The sequence below is a fragment of the Gracilinanus agilis genome, chromosome 3 (assembly GCF_016433145.1).
Source record: "Gracilinanus agilis isolate LMUSP501 chromosome 3, AgileGrace, whole genome shotgun sequence".
Taxonomy (NCBI): Eukaryota; Metazoa; Chordata; class Mammalia; order Didelphimorphia; family Didelphidae; genus Gracilinanus; species Gracilinanus agilis.
Genome location: NC_058132.1, coordinates 36,143,147 through 36,155,476, shown reverse-complemented (window position 1 = coordinate 36,155,476; position 12,330 = coordinate 36,143,147). Strand labels below are relative to the sequence as shown.

At 39.1% G+C, this 12,330-nt stretch overlaps 1 protein-coding gene across 1 annotated transcript; it reads left to right on the top strand.

Annotated features, from left to right (window-relative positions):
• Window positions 1–6: 6 nt before the first annotated feature.
• On the top strand, window positions 7–10,439 carry C3H1orf174 (chromosome 3 C1orf174 homolog). The gene is made up of 4 exons (XM_044671234.1): window positions 7–44; window positions 6,174–6,287; window positions 7,411–7,923; window positions 8,870–10,439. The coding sequence occupies exons 1-4, from the start codon at window positions 30–32 to the stop codon at window positions 8,972–8,974; spliced, it is 747 nt and encodes a 248-aa protein (XP_044527169.1). The 5' UTR covers window positions 7–29; the 3' UTR covers window positions 8,975–10,439.
• Window positions 10,440–12,330: the final 1,891 nt, after the last annotated feature.

Below are 12,330 nucleotides of genomic sequence, written 5' to 3'. Positions count from 1 at the left end.
CGCCGTGGTGGCGGCGGCGCCTCAGACTCATGAGGAGCCGGAAGGTGAGGGAACCTTGGCCCGTGGCCCGGGCCCGTACCCGGGGGAGGAAAGGGGACCCGCGGACTTTGGCCGGGGGGGAGGGGCAAGGAGCCTGGGGAACGGGGGAGGGGGGGCGGGAAAGGCAGACACCCAACCCCCCATCCCCCACCTTTACCCTCCCACCCCCGCTCGAGACTCAATTTGTGACGTGAGTCCATTGTCCGTTCTTGTTTCTACCCCAGGCTGGAGGCTTCCGCGGAGCCGTGAACCACTCCGCCCAAGCCACGGCCGCCAGCACCTCTTAGGCAGAAGGGTAGAAATTTGGTGACCAACCTCAAAGGGAATCCCTTCCCCCCCCAGGCTACGCCCAGTGACCCCCAGCGGCCTTGGGCTACGCCCACCCTCCGGATAGAGGCGGGCTCGGGCCTGGCCACGCCTGTTTGTAACATTTCAAAGGGGGCGGGTCCATCCTGTTAGGCCACGCCCATGGGAAAGGATCCGCTCCCCGGGGGGATTCTTTGTCTTAACTTGGTTAGATACCCAAGGCAATGAAGCATGCCTACCCTCCCTGGCAGAAATATACCCAGGCCTCACCTCCCTTCTGGCCATTAAGGGGCCTGCCCCAGTGCTTTGGGATGATGGGCTCCTTGCACACCCCCTTCCCTCCCCCAAGCATCTCTTTGAGCCTTGCCTACAGCTCTCTTGGGACCTAAAGTGGGCACCAGGACAAGAAGAGAGAGTTGGAACTAAGTAACCCTTTGGTCACACTGCCAGGGCTTATATTATTGCATATATATTTTAAGTGTATCCTTGCCTCAATTTTCCTCCCCTTCTACTTTGTGTGGGGAATGCCACCAACTCCCCAAGTTGTATCCTATTACCAGGTTATATGCCTAGGAGAATTTTTTTCAATTCCACTTCTCTTACAAAGTAATCTATTATGGGAGACTTCCATAAGATTGGGAGCTTCTTCAGAATAGGGACTACGTTTAGCCTTCTTTTGTATTGCCAGTGTTAAACACAGTGAGTGGCACATGGCAGGTACTTGATATGATTGACTAACAACTTAATTATTAGCCTAAATGAATACCCCAAATGCACACATATACTAATTGTTGTTTTTTTAAATATATTTGTGGGATGTTGCTTCTTCCTAGTAGAACATAAGCTCTTTAAGTTCAAAGGCTGATTATCTTTGTATTCAACACCTTACACACTAAATGACTAAATGCTTGTTGAATGGAAATGAATCATTCCCATAAGGTGATGATATAGTAGAAATGAAGGCTGAGGTTAAGGGTCAAATCCCAAAATTTTCCATGTGCTATTTATTGTGTGGTCTTGGGCAAGTCCCATAGTCTAAACCTGTCTGTTAATGTACTACCTGTATAAGACCATATGTATTTAACCTCAAGCAGCATCTCTGGTCTTCAGGTTCCTCATGTACAAAATGAGAGGATTCAACTCAATAGCCTCTTAACCCTGTCCAGCTTTCAGTCCATAGTCCTATGAGCTGTACTCTTCAATTTGTTTATACAAAGCAGAAGTTTTGCTACGCAATCTGTAAGACTCCTTTTAGCTCTAAATCTATCCACAGAGTAAATAAAGTGCTTGTCTTGGACTCTTAGAGTTTTAAGTTTGGATACATTTCTGGGATTATTTCCTATGACCTTGGGTGAGGTGCTTAACTTTTTTTTTTCGTAAGTCTCAGTTTCTTCTGTAAAATGAGAACAAATACTGCCTTTAGTACCTTTTGCTCACATGATTGTTGTGAGGTTCAGATAATGTCTCTGTAAACATTTGAGCTAAGTAAATGCCAATTCCTGTGCTAAGCCTTTTTTTCCTTCCAGTCTTCTCTCCCTTCTTTCTAGATGCTCAGCATCCTGGCAGTGCTTCTCAAATAGTTAAGCACTCCATGAATATTTGTAGCATTGACATTTTTATAGTTTATGTTTTTCTTTCCTTGTGGCATAGAAGGAACATTGATTTTAAACCAGACAATTCATGTCATGGTTCTGCCACTTAACTAGCTATATAACCTTGAGAAATCATTTAACATTTCTGGACCCCAGTTTCCTCCTTTATAAGAATGGATAGAATACTTTTACTGCCCACTCGACAAAATTAATTGTGAGGAAAGTGCTTTGTAAACCTTAAAGCACTATATAAATATTAAGTATTTTTATTTCCAATAGAATTAGAAAGAGGGGATCTCCCTAAGAGGTGTCTCAGTTTTGAACTGTTAATTTACAGTATTGAAAACGATGGGAGAAAGTTTAGTTATGCAAATATAGAACACATACATTTGGTTAGAATACCAAGAGATGATACCTGCCTACAAAAAAATTAATAACCCTAGAGACTCAAGCATAAGTTGTAAAAAAATAAATTTATGTAATGATGCAATAAAGCTATGGGTTATGGAATAATATCTCAGCCATCAGAGAATTCAAGTTGTAGTTTCCTCACCACATATACAGACACAGGAGTTGTGATTAAGTGGCAGCATATTACCAGGAAATGTGTGGGATCAGAAAAGGAGACAAGCAAGGGATGATAACAGACTTCCCACCTGTGAACATGTTATCCTTGTGAGGGTTGAGAGATATAGAAGGTAGCCCCCAGCATGGCAAGTATACATCCACTCTCTTAGCTGCAGGATGAATGGCAAGGAATTCACAAGCTGTCCAGAATGAAAAGGCAGGAATACATTGCCATCTTTACCACTGGAGGAAGCACATTCATGACTCACAGTGTTAACCTACCCAAGAGGCACTGAGACCTATACAAGTCAAAAAGAGATTCAGCAGTCTGCCAGTCTGTTTTCACTACTATCCAGAGGCACTGCTATCTAAAGATAGAAAACCTAATACATTGCATTAGTGCCCTAATGAGAAGGACATTGGAAATCATACAGACATTTTACAGATGAGAAAAGTGAGCCCTAAAACAGATTCAGTGATCTGCTTTCAAGATCATAGCTAGATAGCTTGTTGAAATTCAATCAGCCCAGTTTGATCCCCAGAAGAATAAAGTGTGAAGTAATTTCTAGAAATAAACATCCCTGCAGAAAGGTTGGAATTCAGCTTAGAGAATCCTAGAAAAGACACATAGGAAAGATAGTCTTTTATTGAACTAGTTTCTCTTCTTTGAATCAGCTCCTCTCCCAGACTTCAGCAGCACCTTTGACAAAAGCACCCACAAGTCTTCTCCCAAAGCCCTAAAATTATCAAGAAGTTAAAATGTTGGGGGCAGCTAGGTGGCTCAGTGGAGTGAGAGCCAGGCCTAGAGATGGGAGATCCTGGGTTCAAATCTGACCTCAGACACTTCCTAGCTGTTTGACCCTGGGCAAGTCACTTGACCCCCATTGCCTGCCCTTACCACACTTCCGCCTTGGAGTCAATACATATTGACTCCAAGATGGAAGGTAGGGGTTTAAAGAAGAAGAAGATAAAATGTGCAAAACAAAATGCTTCCTATGGATAATAAAAGCCCAGGCTAAGGGAGAAAGGTCTCCTCCACTCAGGTAAATTTATCTTAAAAACATGGACAGATGGGGCAGCTGGGTAGCTCAGTAGAGTGAAAGTCAGGCCTAGAGACAGGAGGTCCTAGGTTCAAACCCGGCCTCAGCCACTTCCCAGTTGTGTGACTCTGGGCAAGTCACTTGACCCCCATTGTCCACCCTTACCAATCTTCCACCTATGAGACAATACACCGAAGTACAAGGGTTAAAAAAAAAAAAAAAAAAAAAACATGGACAGAGGAGATACTCTTGTCATGTACTTGCTTACTGGTCAACCTTCAGGAAATAAAAGATTGTTTAGATTTAAAAGTGAAACTGGCATCCAAGTGTTTCAGGTCAACATTTATTATGGTTGTTCAAGACAAAGATGCTAATGAAGGCTTAGTATCAGTTTATGTTCATATGCCCGTTGCCAGGAAACCTTGACGTCCCAACCATTCTGCAGTGTTGCCATGATTTAGGGAGGCACAAACACAGTCCTGAATGTGTAAAAACTTGAGCAATGTTTGATTTTCAGTAGTTTATGAACTCTCAGAGAGTTTTTTGTGTACATTACCTTGCCCTTCCCTACATTGGGAAGGAGGGAGGTGGTTCTTTTCCTCTAGGTCTTTTCTCTTTTTTTAAACCCTTACCCTCTGTCTTAGTATCATTTCTAAGACCAAAGAGTGGCAAGAGCTAGACAATCTGGGATATATGACTTGCCACTGGGGTAGCACAGCTAGGAAGTATCTGAAACCAGATTTGAACCCAAATCCTCCTGACTCCAGGCCTGTCATTCTTTATCCTGTGCTACCCAGCTGCCCTTGTCTGTCATTTGATGAACTGAATACGTCCTCTGGATTCCTCTGTCCATATCATATAATAAAATTGGAAAAGATGAGAATTCGCTTTAAAGACCCAATTTTAAAAAAATAAATGTAATTTCTTTTTTTCCACTTGCACATTTCTCTCATACTTAGCACAGTTAATCAGCAAGCATTTATTAGGCACTTCTGGGGTGCTTGATATGTACCAAGCACTGTTCTAAATAAACAAGCCAAATCAGCCTCTGCCAGGGTTACAGAGCCTACAGTCTAATGGGAGAGACAACATTTTAAACAGGATAAATTGGAAAATGATTGAAGGGAGAGGCTCTAGTCTTAAACGTTTGTATAGCAGATCCACATCTCACTTCTGGCATGTTTTACAGCTTATAATCTTTCCCTCCATTTAATATGTTTCTTCTCCGTTTTATTTTCCTTATTTCCAGTCTAGTCCTTTTTTAAAAAGAAAGACATTTCATAAGGCTTTAATTACAGTCCCCCTCTCCCCCAGTATCTTGGAACAGTCTCTTAAGGTTTTATGGGGCTCTTAAATTTATTAAATTGGAATTAACTTGATAACAATGAAATAAACTAATGATCTCTCCACATATAATTTATAAGATGTTTCATTCTTTGAAAGATATGAACTTAGACTTTTTTCCATGTTGCCTTATGTTAGGCGTTTTAGTTACTTAATAAAAGTTTAAGAAGAAACTTAAGTTTCTCCCTCTTGGTGAGCAAATGTATGTTTTGGTGTAGACACCTTTGAATCTTATGTAATGTATTTGAATTCTTTGTGGTGGTCTCTTGGAAGACTAGGTTAAAAACTAAGAAAGAGTTCTAAACTCAAAGGATCATAAGAAGCATTTTCCTTTTTTAGGGACAATATTCTCAATCTTCCCTAAAAGAGAATGGAAGCTCCTCTGAGAGCAGGAATTAGATGATTTGGGGTCTTTGTAATCCCAGAACCTACCACAATGCTTCTCAAATAGTAGATATTTATTAAATGTTGTTGAATTGAACTGAAGGGAATTTAAATTTAGTCTTTTGATGTTTTTGTTTTTAGGATAATCTAAATTGTTTTCTAGGGTTTACAATTTATTTCCTTAAGAGTGTTTTTTGATTGCTATATCTGAGAATGTGAGGTCATTGTGAGTTGAAATAATTTCATTCTTTGTTCTTTGAAGACCTCCAGATCATAAGACAGTCCATAGTTAGATACTCAGGAAGTACATGTAGAGTAATTGATGAGTTGCCATCTAGTTCATTCTGAGTTTCCAGTGCCAACAGCCAAGACAAAAATAAAAAAAAAAATGGGTTTCATAGTAACACATTCAAATCCTTCCTTCTTGCAGGCCTTTCTCAGTCTCCCATCTCAAGCCCCTCACCCCTCCCAGGAAGGTTATTGCCTTCTTTCTAAGAAAACCTCAGATATATATACCTTGTATGTATCTTGTATGTATGTAATGGTTTGCACATCATCTCTCCCCATTAGACTGTGACCTCCCTGGGGAACTGTCTTTTTGCTTTTGTATTCCCAGTGCTTATCACAGTGACGGGCACTTAATAGACAATAAGTGCATGTTATTATGTTAAAATAGATATGAATTTTAGAACTCTTGGCTTTCTTGATGGCCTAGCAATTGCTTTAAAATCATGTGGGTTTTTTTCTACTTTTTCTCCGTGGTCCTTCAAATCATTCTTACTGCTTAAATCCAAGTTTTACTACCTTCCTTAGACTCTTTGGTTGTTTCATTTGTTTTCAGCCCTCCCCCAGTGCTTTCTCTGTTCCATTCCCTTCCCTGAACTCTCCATATCTGATTTAGCTTACAGACGGGGTGCGCTCTTCAGCACGCCTAAGGAGCAAAAACTGTCCAGCCACCAGAGCTGCCTCCGCTCAAGAAGTTGATGTCTCCAAATCTACAAAAACAGTGTGTTTGGTGAGATGGCATTCATTCATTCTCTGAAGAGCTTTTCAATCTGGTTTCTCCACATTAGCACATTGTATATATACACTCTTTGGATGCATCATTCTAAAATCATTTTAATGATTATTCCAAAGAGGAGTATAGTCTTAGAGGAAAACTGAATGAAACTTTAAGCTCTAAGAAATACTTTTTCCAGTCAGCAGTTTTGACCCTTAGTGTGGTGAGTTAGGGAAGAGTCACTTTTTTGAGTTATGGACCTATTTGCTCAGCCTCTCCTTTCCTCCCCATTCTTCCCATGATGCAATTTGGGAAGGGGGAAAAGTTTGCTTTTCTCATGTTTGAGAGCAGACTACGTACTTTGCGATTCCAAGCTGATGACTCTGATTTTATTGGGGCTACTCTCACTACTGGGAGCTACAGCAGTACAGTGAGATCATTGATCTATTTTGTTCTACAGTTTATCTCTAACAGCTTTTTGGAAAAGTAGAATGAGTCAGAAAATCACCCCAAATCAACTTTATTACTTTAATTATTTTTCTCTTGTAATTTACCTTCATTCTAATATAGGTCTGTTAGGCTTCTTTACAAATTACTGAACTATATGACATGCCAAGAATAGAATCTTTGGGGCAGCATTTAGAGTGGAAAGAGCCCTGACTGGAGTCAAAAGGCCCGGATTCAAATCCCACCTCAAATTGTCTATGTGACTTTGGGCAAGACACTTAAACTCTCTGGGCCTGTTCCTTCATCTCTAAGATGAAGAGTCTTTAATAACCTCCAAAGTCTCTTCCAGCTCTAAAACTGATCCTATGACTCCCAAGATAGGAAGATTATAGTATAATCAAGATTTTTCAATTTGCTTATATACTAAGATAGATATAGTTATTGTAGATAAATTATCCAGAAGTATAACAACCTTAATAGAATTTAGGCATTTGTCCAGATTCTTTTTCAATCGTTGATTTAGATTTGTGTTCCTAGAGTAATATTAAAGTAAAAGAACTCTTTAAAACTTATCTGTATTTATCTTTTACATTATTTTAAGATCTCTAAACCAATCATTTTGACCCTAATGTCAGTCTTGCTCTCCTGATAGATATCACTAGTTTTTCCTTAAGCTCATCTTTCTTGACAGGCTTCATCTCACAAAGCAACTGAGAGACGTACTTCCAAGACACTCAAGTATGAAAAAGATGGTTTCACCAAGACAGAATTACAAGAACTAAAAGCCAAAAAGGAAAAAACTTCTTTGCCAAAAACTGCATCTGAAATCTCGAGTGAAAATGAGTCTTTGGTGTATGCTGAACACAAAGCATTGCTGCTGAGTAATGAAGCAAATACTTCCAAGATTTATGAACAGCAAGCAGAAAGGAATGAAAACGGCCTTTCTCATCATGGCCACTCTAGAGATGGGGAGAACAGCTGCTTAGCAAAGACTGACAATGACTTGGCCCTGCCCAAATGTAAAGAAAACCTGGTGGAAGAAGATGTCTTTAATCACAGTACTGCTCTGCTTGGGGAGGCTGGACCAGAGGCAGCAGATCTCCAGAAGACACCAGCACACATAGATAGTAGCATCTTTTTAGATGAAGACAGCAATCAGCCAATGCCTGTGAATCGATTCTTTGGAAATGTCGAACTCATGCAAGTAAGATTCAAACATTTCTTCTTTTTCTTTTGAAAAACTCAAAGGTAGACAGTATGTTAGTATGGAAAGACTGCTCAACTTGGCAGCCCCAGACCCAAGTTCACATCTAGCTCTGCCACTTATTTTCTCTGTGACCCATTCTCTTCATCTGTAAAAATGAAGGACATAGAGGTAGGAATGAGGGTCAGTGGACAGAAAGCCAGGCCTAGAGACGGGGAGGGCCTAGGTTCAAATGTGACCTCAGCTACTTCCCAGCTGTGTGGCCCTGGGCAAGTCACTTAGTCTCCATTGCCTACCTCTTACCACTCTTCTGCCTTAGAATCAATACACAGTATCAATTCTAAGATGGAAGGCAAGGGTTGTTTTTTGTTGTTGTTGTTGTTTTTAATGAAGGGGCTGCATTCTTGAGGTTCTTTCCAGCCTATCAGTCTGGAATGAATGCCAAGTTCCCTGCGATAGTGTTAAACTGGTAAGGCTAACTCAAAGTGGATGAAATGTATTTGCTCAAGTAACTTCTTGCCTCCACCAACTATTTCTCTGACACACAGCAAGTATGCTTCCTGTAGCCAGATCATGGCATTGCATTTGGCATCCTTAGAGGAACTTCCAAATCCATGAGATCATCAATCCATACTTGTTCTCCAAAAGGCACTGTGCTAACCATTATTGATGTAGAAACAAAAGGAAATCACCCCTATCCACAACTTACTTTCTTGGGGGAACACAAAGTAATATGGGGGTGGGAAAGGTATACAGGCAGTGGGAAATCCTTAGGATGGATGGAGGAGGGAGCCCTTGATAGGACTCTAGAAGTCAAGTCAGGGAAGAGCAATGAGTTCCAGATGGCATGTCATGGTGGGCAATAGCCAGTAGGTGGGTTTGGCTGGAAGTAATATTCATTCACAACTTTGATTAACAAACTCAATTTCCTATTCTTTTATCCAAGGACCTTCCTCCAGTCTCTCCACCTTGTCCCTCCATGAGTAGACGGGAATTCAGAAAAATGCACTTCAGAGCCAAAGATGATGATGATGATGATGCAGAAATGTAGATATTTAATAAAACATTATAAAATTCTATCTCTATTTTTTATACATTAGGTACAGTTACAATGTCATGCTATTACAAATGATTCTAATTGCCACATGTCAGTATCAATATAAAATCCATCCCCCTGGGAACTTTCTAGCTTAAAGTAAGCTAGGTGAATTTTGCTACTCCTCGTTGACAAGTTCTAAACTATTGTAGGAAACTGAGGTGAACTTGCAGATTGTGGAGCTTCTATTTTTTCTTTGGGGGATGATTGCACAGAAGAATTTGTATTACTTTATTTTAAACTGTGGCAGCTCCTATTCTTGAGACGTCTATACCTTCTGTGAAAGGAGGGTATATTATTTTTTATAATAAATTATGCTTTGGGTAAACCTAGGTAGGGCTAAGAAAAAGTGGCACATTTATAAATATTAAAATGGCATTTAAAATTTGTTTTTACAGTGTATAAACAAGCTTCTGTTCTGCAACTAGTCTGGGTTATTTGATAATTCTTACAGTTACCTGATAAATTCACCCACTAGTGAATTTTGTGCTTTTGTTGTTTCCATATACAACTGGAACTAGTGGTTACTTTAGATGTTTTAAGTTTGCAAAGGAAGTCTTTAACACAGGAAAAATAGAAGATGCTTTTTGACATTTTATTTTAAGAAACTTTCATTTTGTCCCTAAGTGGAGAGGTATGTATTATTCCTACCAGAAATATTTGACACATTCATAGAGAGAGCAATTACTTGACTAAAAACTGAGTGTTAATTTCTTACTCTGGAGGATTTGACTAGTATTAGGTCTCTTGCACCCATTAAAGAACCTCAGACAAGGAGACTGGAATGAAAGTACATCTCCACTTCAAGGGAAAAACCCCTTTCACTTTTCAGTGTGGGTAGGTAGGGGACTTTTTTTCCTTTCTATCCAATATATATTTGTGTAAGTTGTTACAAGTAAAAAAAAAAATAGTAAATAATGTTTAATACTCTAATTACTTCCCTAACTTCATATGTAGAGTAGTTTGATAGCAAATTAAGATAAAGAGGAATTTTTCAACCTCATGCCATATGCAAATCAAAATATTTGCTCTGGTTGACTCTTATTTTACTCCCAGCAGCCAGTTTCTTTTCGATTTGATTATTTTCCCATTAGGAGATGTGACCTTCACTTACTCCAAATAATTCTGTGATTTATTGGTCAATGAACGACAATACATTTAATAACTTGGACATGTTGCTTATAATCCATTCATGTTATGATAGCTTGGAAAAATAATTTACAGTTTGAAATTACTGCATGAACTTGACTATTAATCATAACACCTCTCACTGGTGGTAATTGGGTTGCCTCAAAATTTTAGAATTTTATGTTTGCTCTATTAGTTTCTGTACTTTTTTTTTAATTAAATCAGAATGTTACCTACCAGTACGCTCATTGTTATTGCTATGTTCCAATAAAGTTATATTGAAAAAATTGTATATTCATGATGCCTCTGTTCATTTGCAGTTTTTAACTTCAACCAGTAACATCATTATCAATCATATTTGTCCATAACCACACTGTTAAAAAAGTTGGTAGTTTTGGCCCAATTTGAAATATAACCCTGATGATTTGTTCTCACAAATGAATGCAGTGCTTTTCCACCCAAGTTTACCTGGAAATGTTTTAAGTTTCTTCAAACACAGCCATTCCTGTTAAGAATGTGCATTGCCTCTGATTAAGGGCCCCAGGGCTCCAAGTTGCCAAGACACTTGACTAGGAATCAGATGGAGCCAACAGGCAGAATCTTCTTTCACCTTGAGCTGCTAGGAGAACTAGAATTGGATTATTCACTGTATAGTGTGCTAGGTTCCATAGACAACACAAAAATATAAAGCCCTAAGAGGGCAAATTAGCTGGGGAAATCAGAGCACACAAGGTAATACAATTGGGGTCACCAGAAAGGTACAAAAGTACCCAAGGGGGTAATCTAGCTCCTTTTGAATACAGCACCAGGTAAATACCACCAGTTCAAAAGTCAAAGGGCAATAAGCAAAGCGGGGCTGGTCAGATCGTAATTCATGGAGGATTTAGGAAGGCAGCAAGTAGAAGGGGTGCAAAAACAGTTTTCTACATCAGAATAAAATTCTCACATAAACCAATAATTTCACAAAGGAATTTTTTTTTTAATGTTTATAATCTGATTACTAAATTGATCCATTCAGAATAACTCTTAAATAAGATTATATCAAGCGAATGTATATATTCCCTGGTTTAATAAAGAACAAAACTTTTTTTAGGCAATGTTTTCTTTATTGAAAAACATAAACCAAAGTATAAGAATATTTTAAAAGTATAAAAATGGTCAAACATTTCCATGGCAAATTACAAAAAGAACATTTATGAGCATTTCAACTGCTTCATTCCATTCAGGAACTTATAAGAGGGAGCTCCTGTTACCAAATACAGACAAAACTTTTTGGAAACAAGGACTTGGGCTTTCAGAGCACGCCCATCCAGTTTGTACATTGTCTCTGGTTCTTGCAAGTATCTGGCGAAAAAGTAGATGATATTGTGTTTGAAGGTTTGCAATGCATATTACATGCCTAATCTCACTTGGTCCTTAAAGCAAATAAGGGTTAGATAATGGTCTTTTAACAGAAAAAGAAACTGAGGCTTAGCAAGGCAATGGCTTGCAGTCATGTAGCTAAAGTGTCACCATGAGACAAGGGTAGCATTTTCATCACTTCACCACTGCCTCCCCCAGATTTGGAGCCTCATAACTACATTAGAATCCCAATTGTCACATATACATATATGTTTTATCTACTAGAAGTATGTACCCATTGGGGTAGCAAGATGGCTCAGTGAATATAGAACCAGACCTAGAGACAAGAGTTCCTGACCACACTTCCTAGCTATATGGTCCTGGACAAGTCACTTCACTCCCATTGCCTAGTTCTTCCTGCTTTTCTGCCTTGGAACCAATACACAGTATTGATTCTAAGAAGGAAAGGACTTTTTTTTTTTAAAGTACATTCCTTTTGAATGGAGATTGTCTCATTCCTATTTTTAGCTCCAGTATCTAACATGGTATCTGGCCACATAGTGGGTGATTAATACTTGACTGGTTCATCCTGGGCAAATTACTGTCCTGTTTGTAAAATGAGGAGATTGAATCTCATATCCATATTACATGATTCTGTTTGCTTATTTGTTGTTAGCCTGTGCTCAGGCTGGACATGATAGAACATCATCTGGCAAGTTTTCATTCCTTTGCTGAAGACTTAATTCATGCCAATTTTACTAAAAAATGAAAATGAAATTTTTGATTGTCTCAATTCCATTTCACATTTTCCACAATCTTCATTGCTACAGATATTTAAGTCA

Bases quoted from the DNA above. Each gene is read 5' to 3' on its own strand.
- C3H1orf174 (XM_044671234.1), top strand. The intron at 6,288-7,410 runs GTGAGATGGCAT...CTTTCTTGACAG, and splicing joins CTACAAAAACAGTGTGTTTG to GCTTCATCTCACAAAGCAAC. The intron at 7,924-8,869 runs GTAAGATTCAAA...CTTTTATCCAAG, and splicing joins GAAATGTCGAACTCATGCAA to GACCTTCCTCCAGTCTCTCC.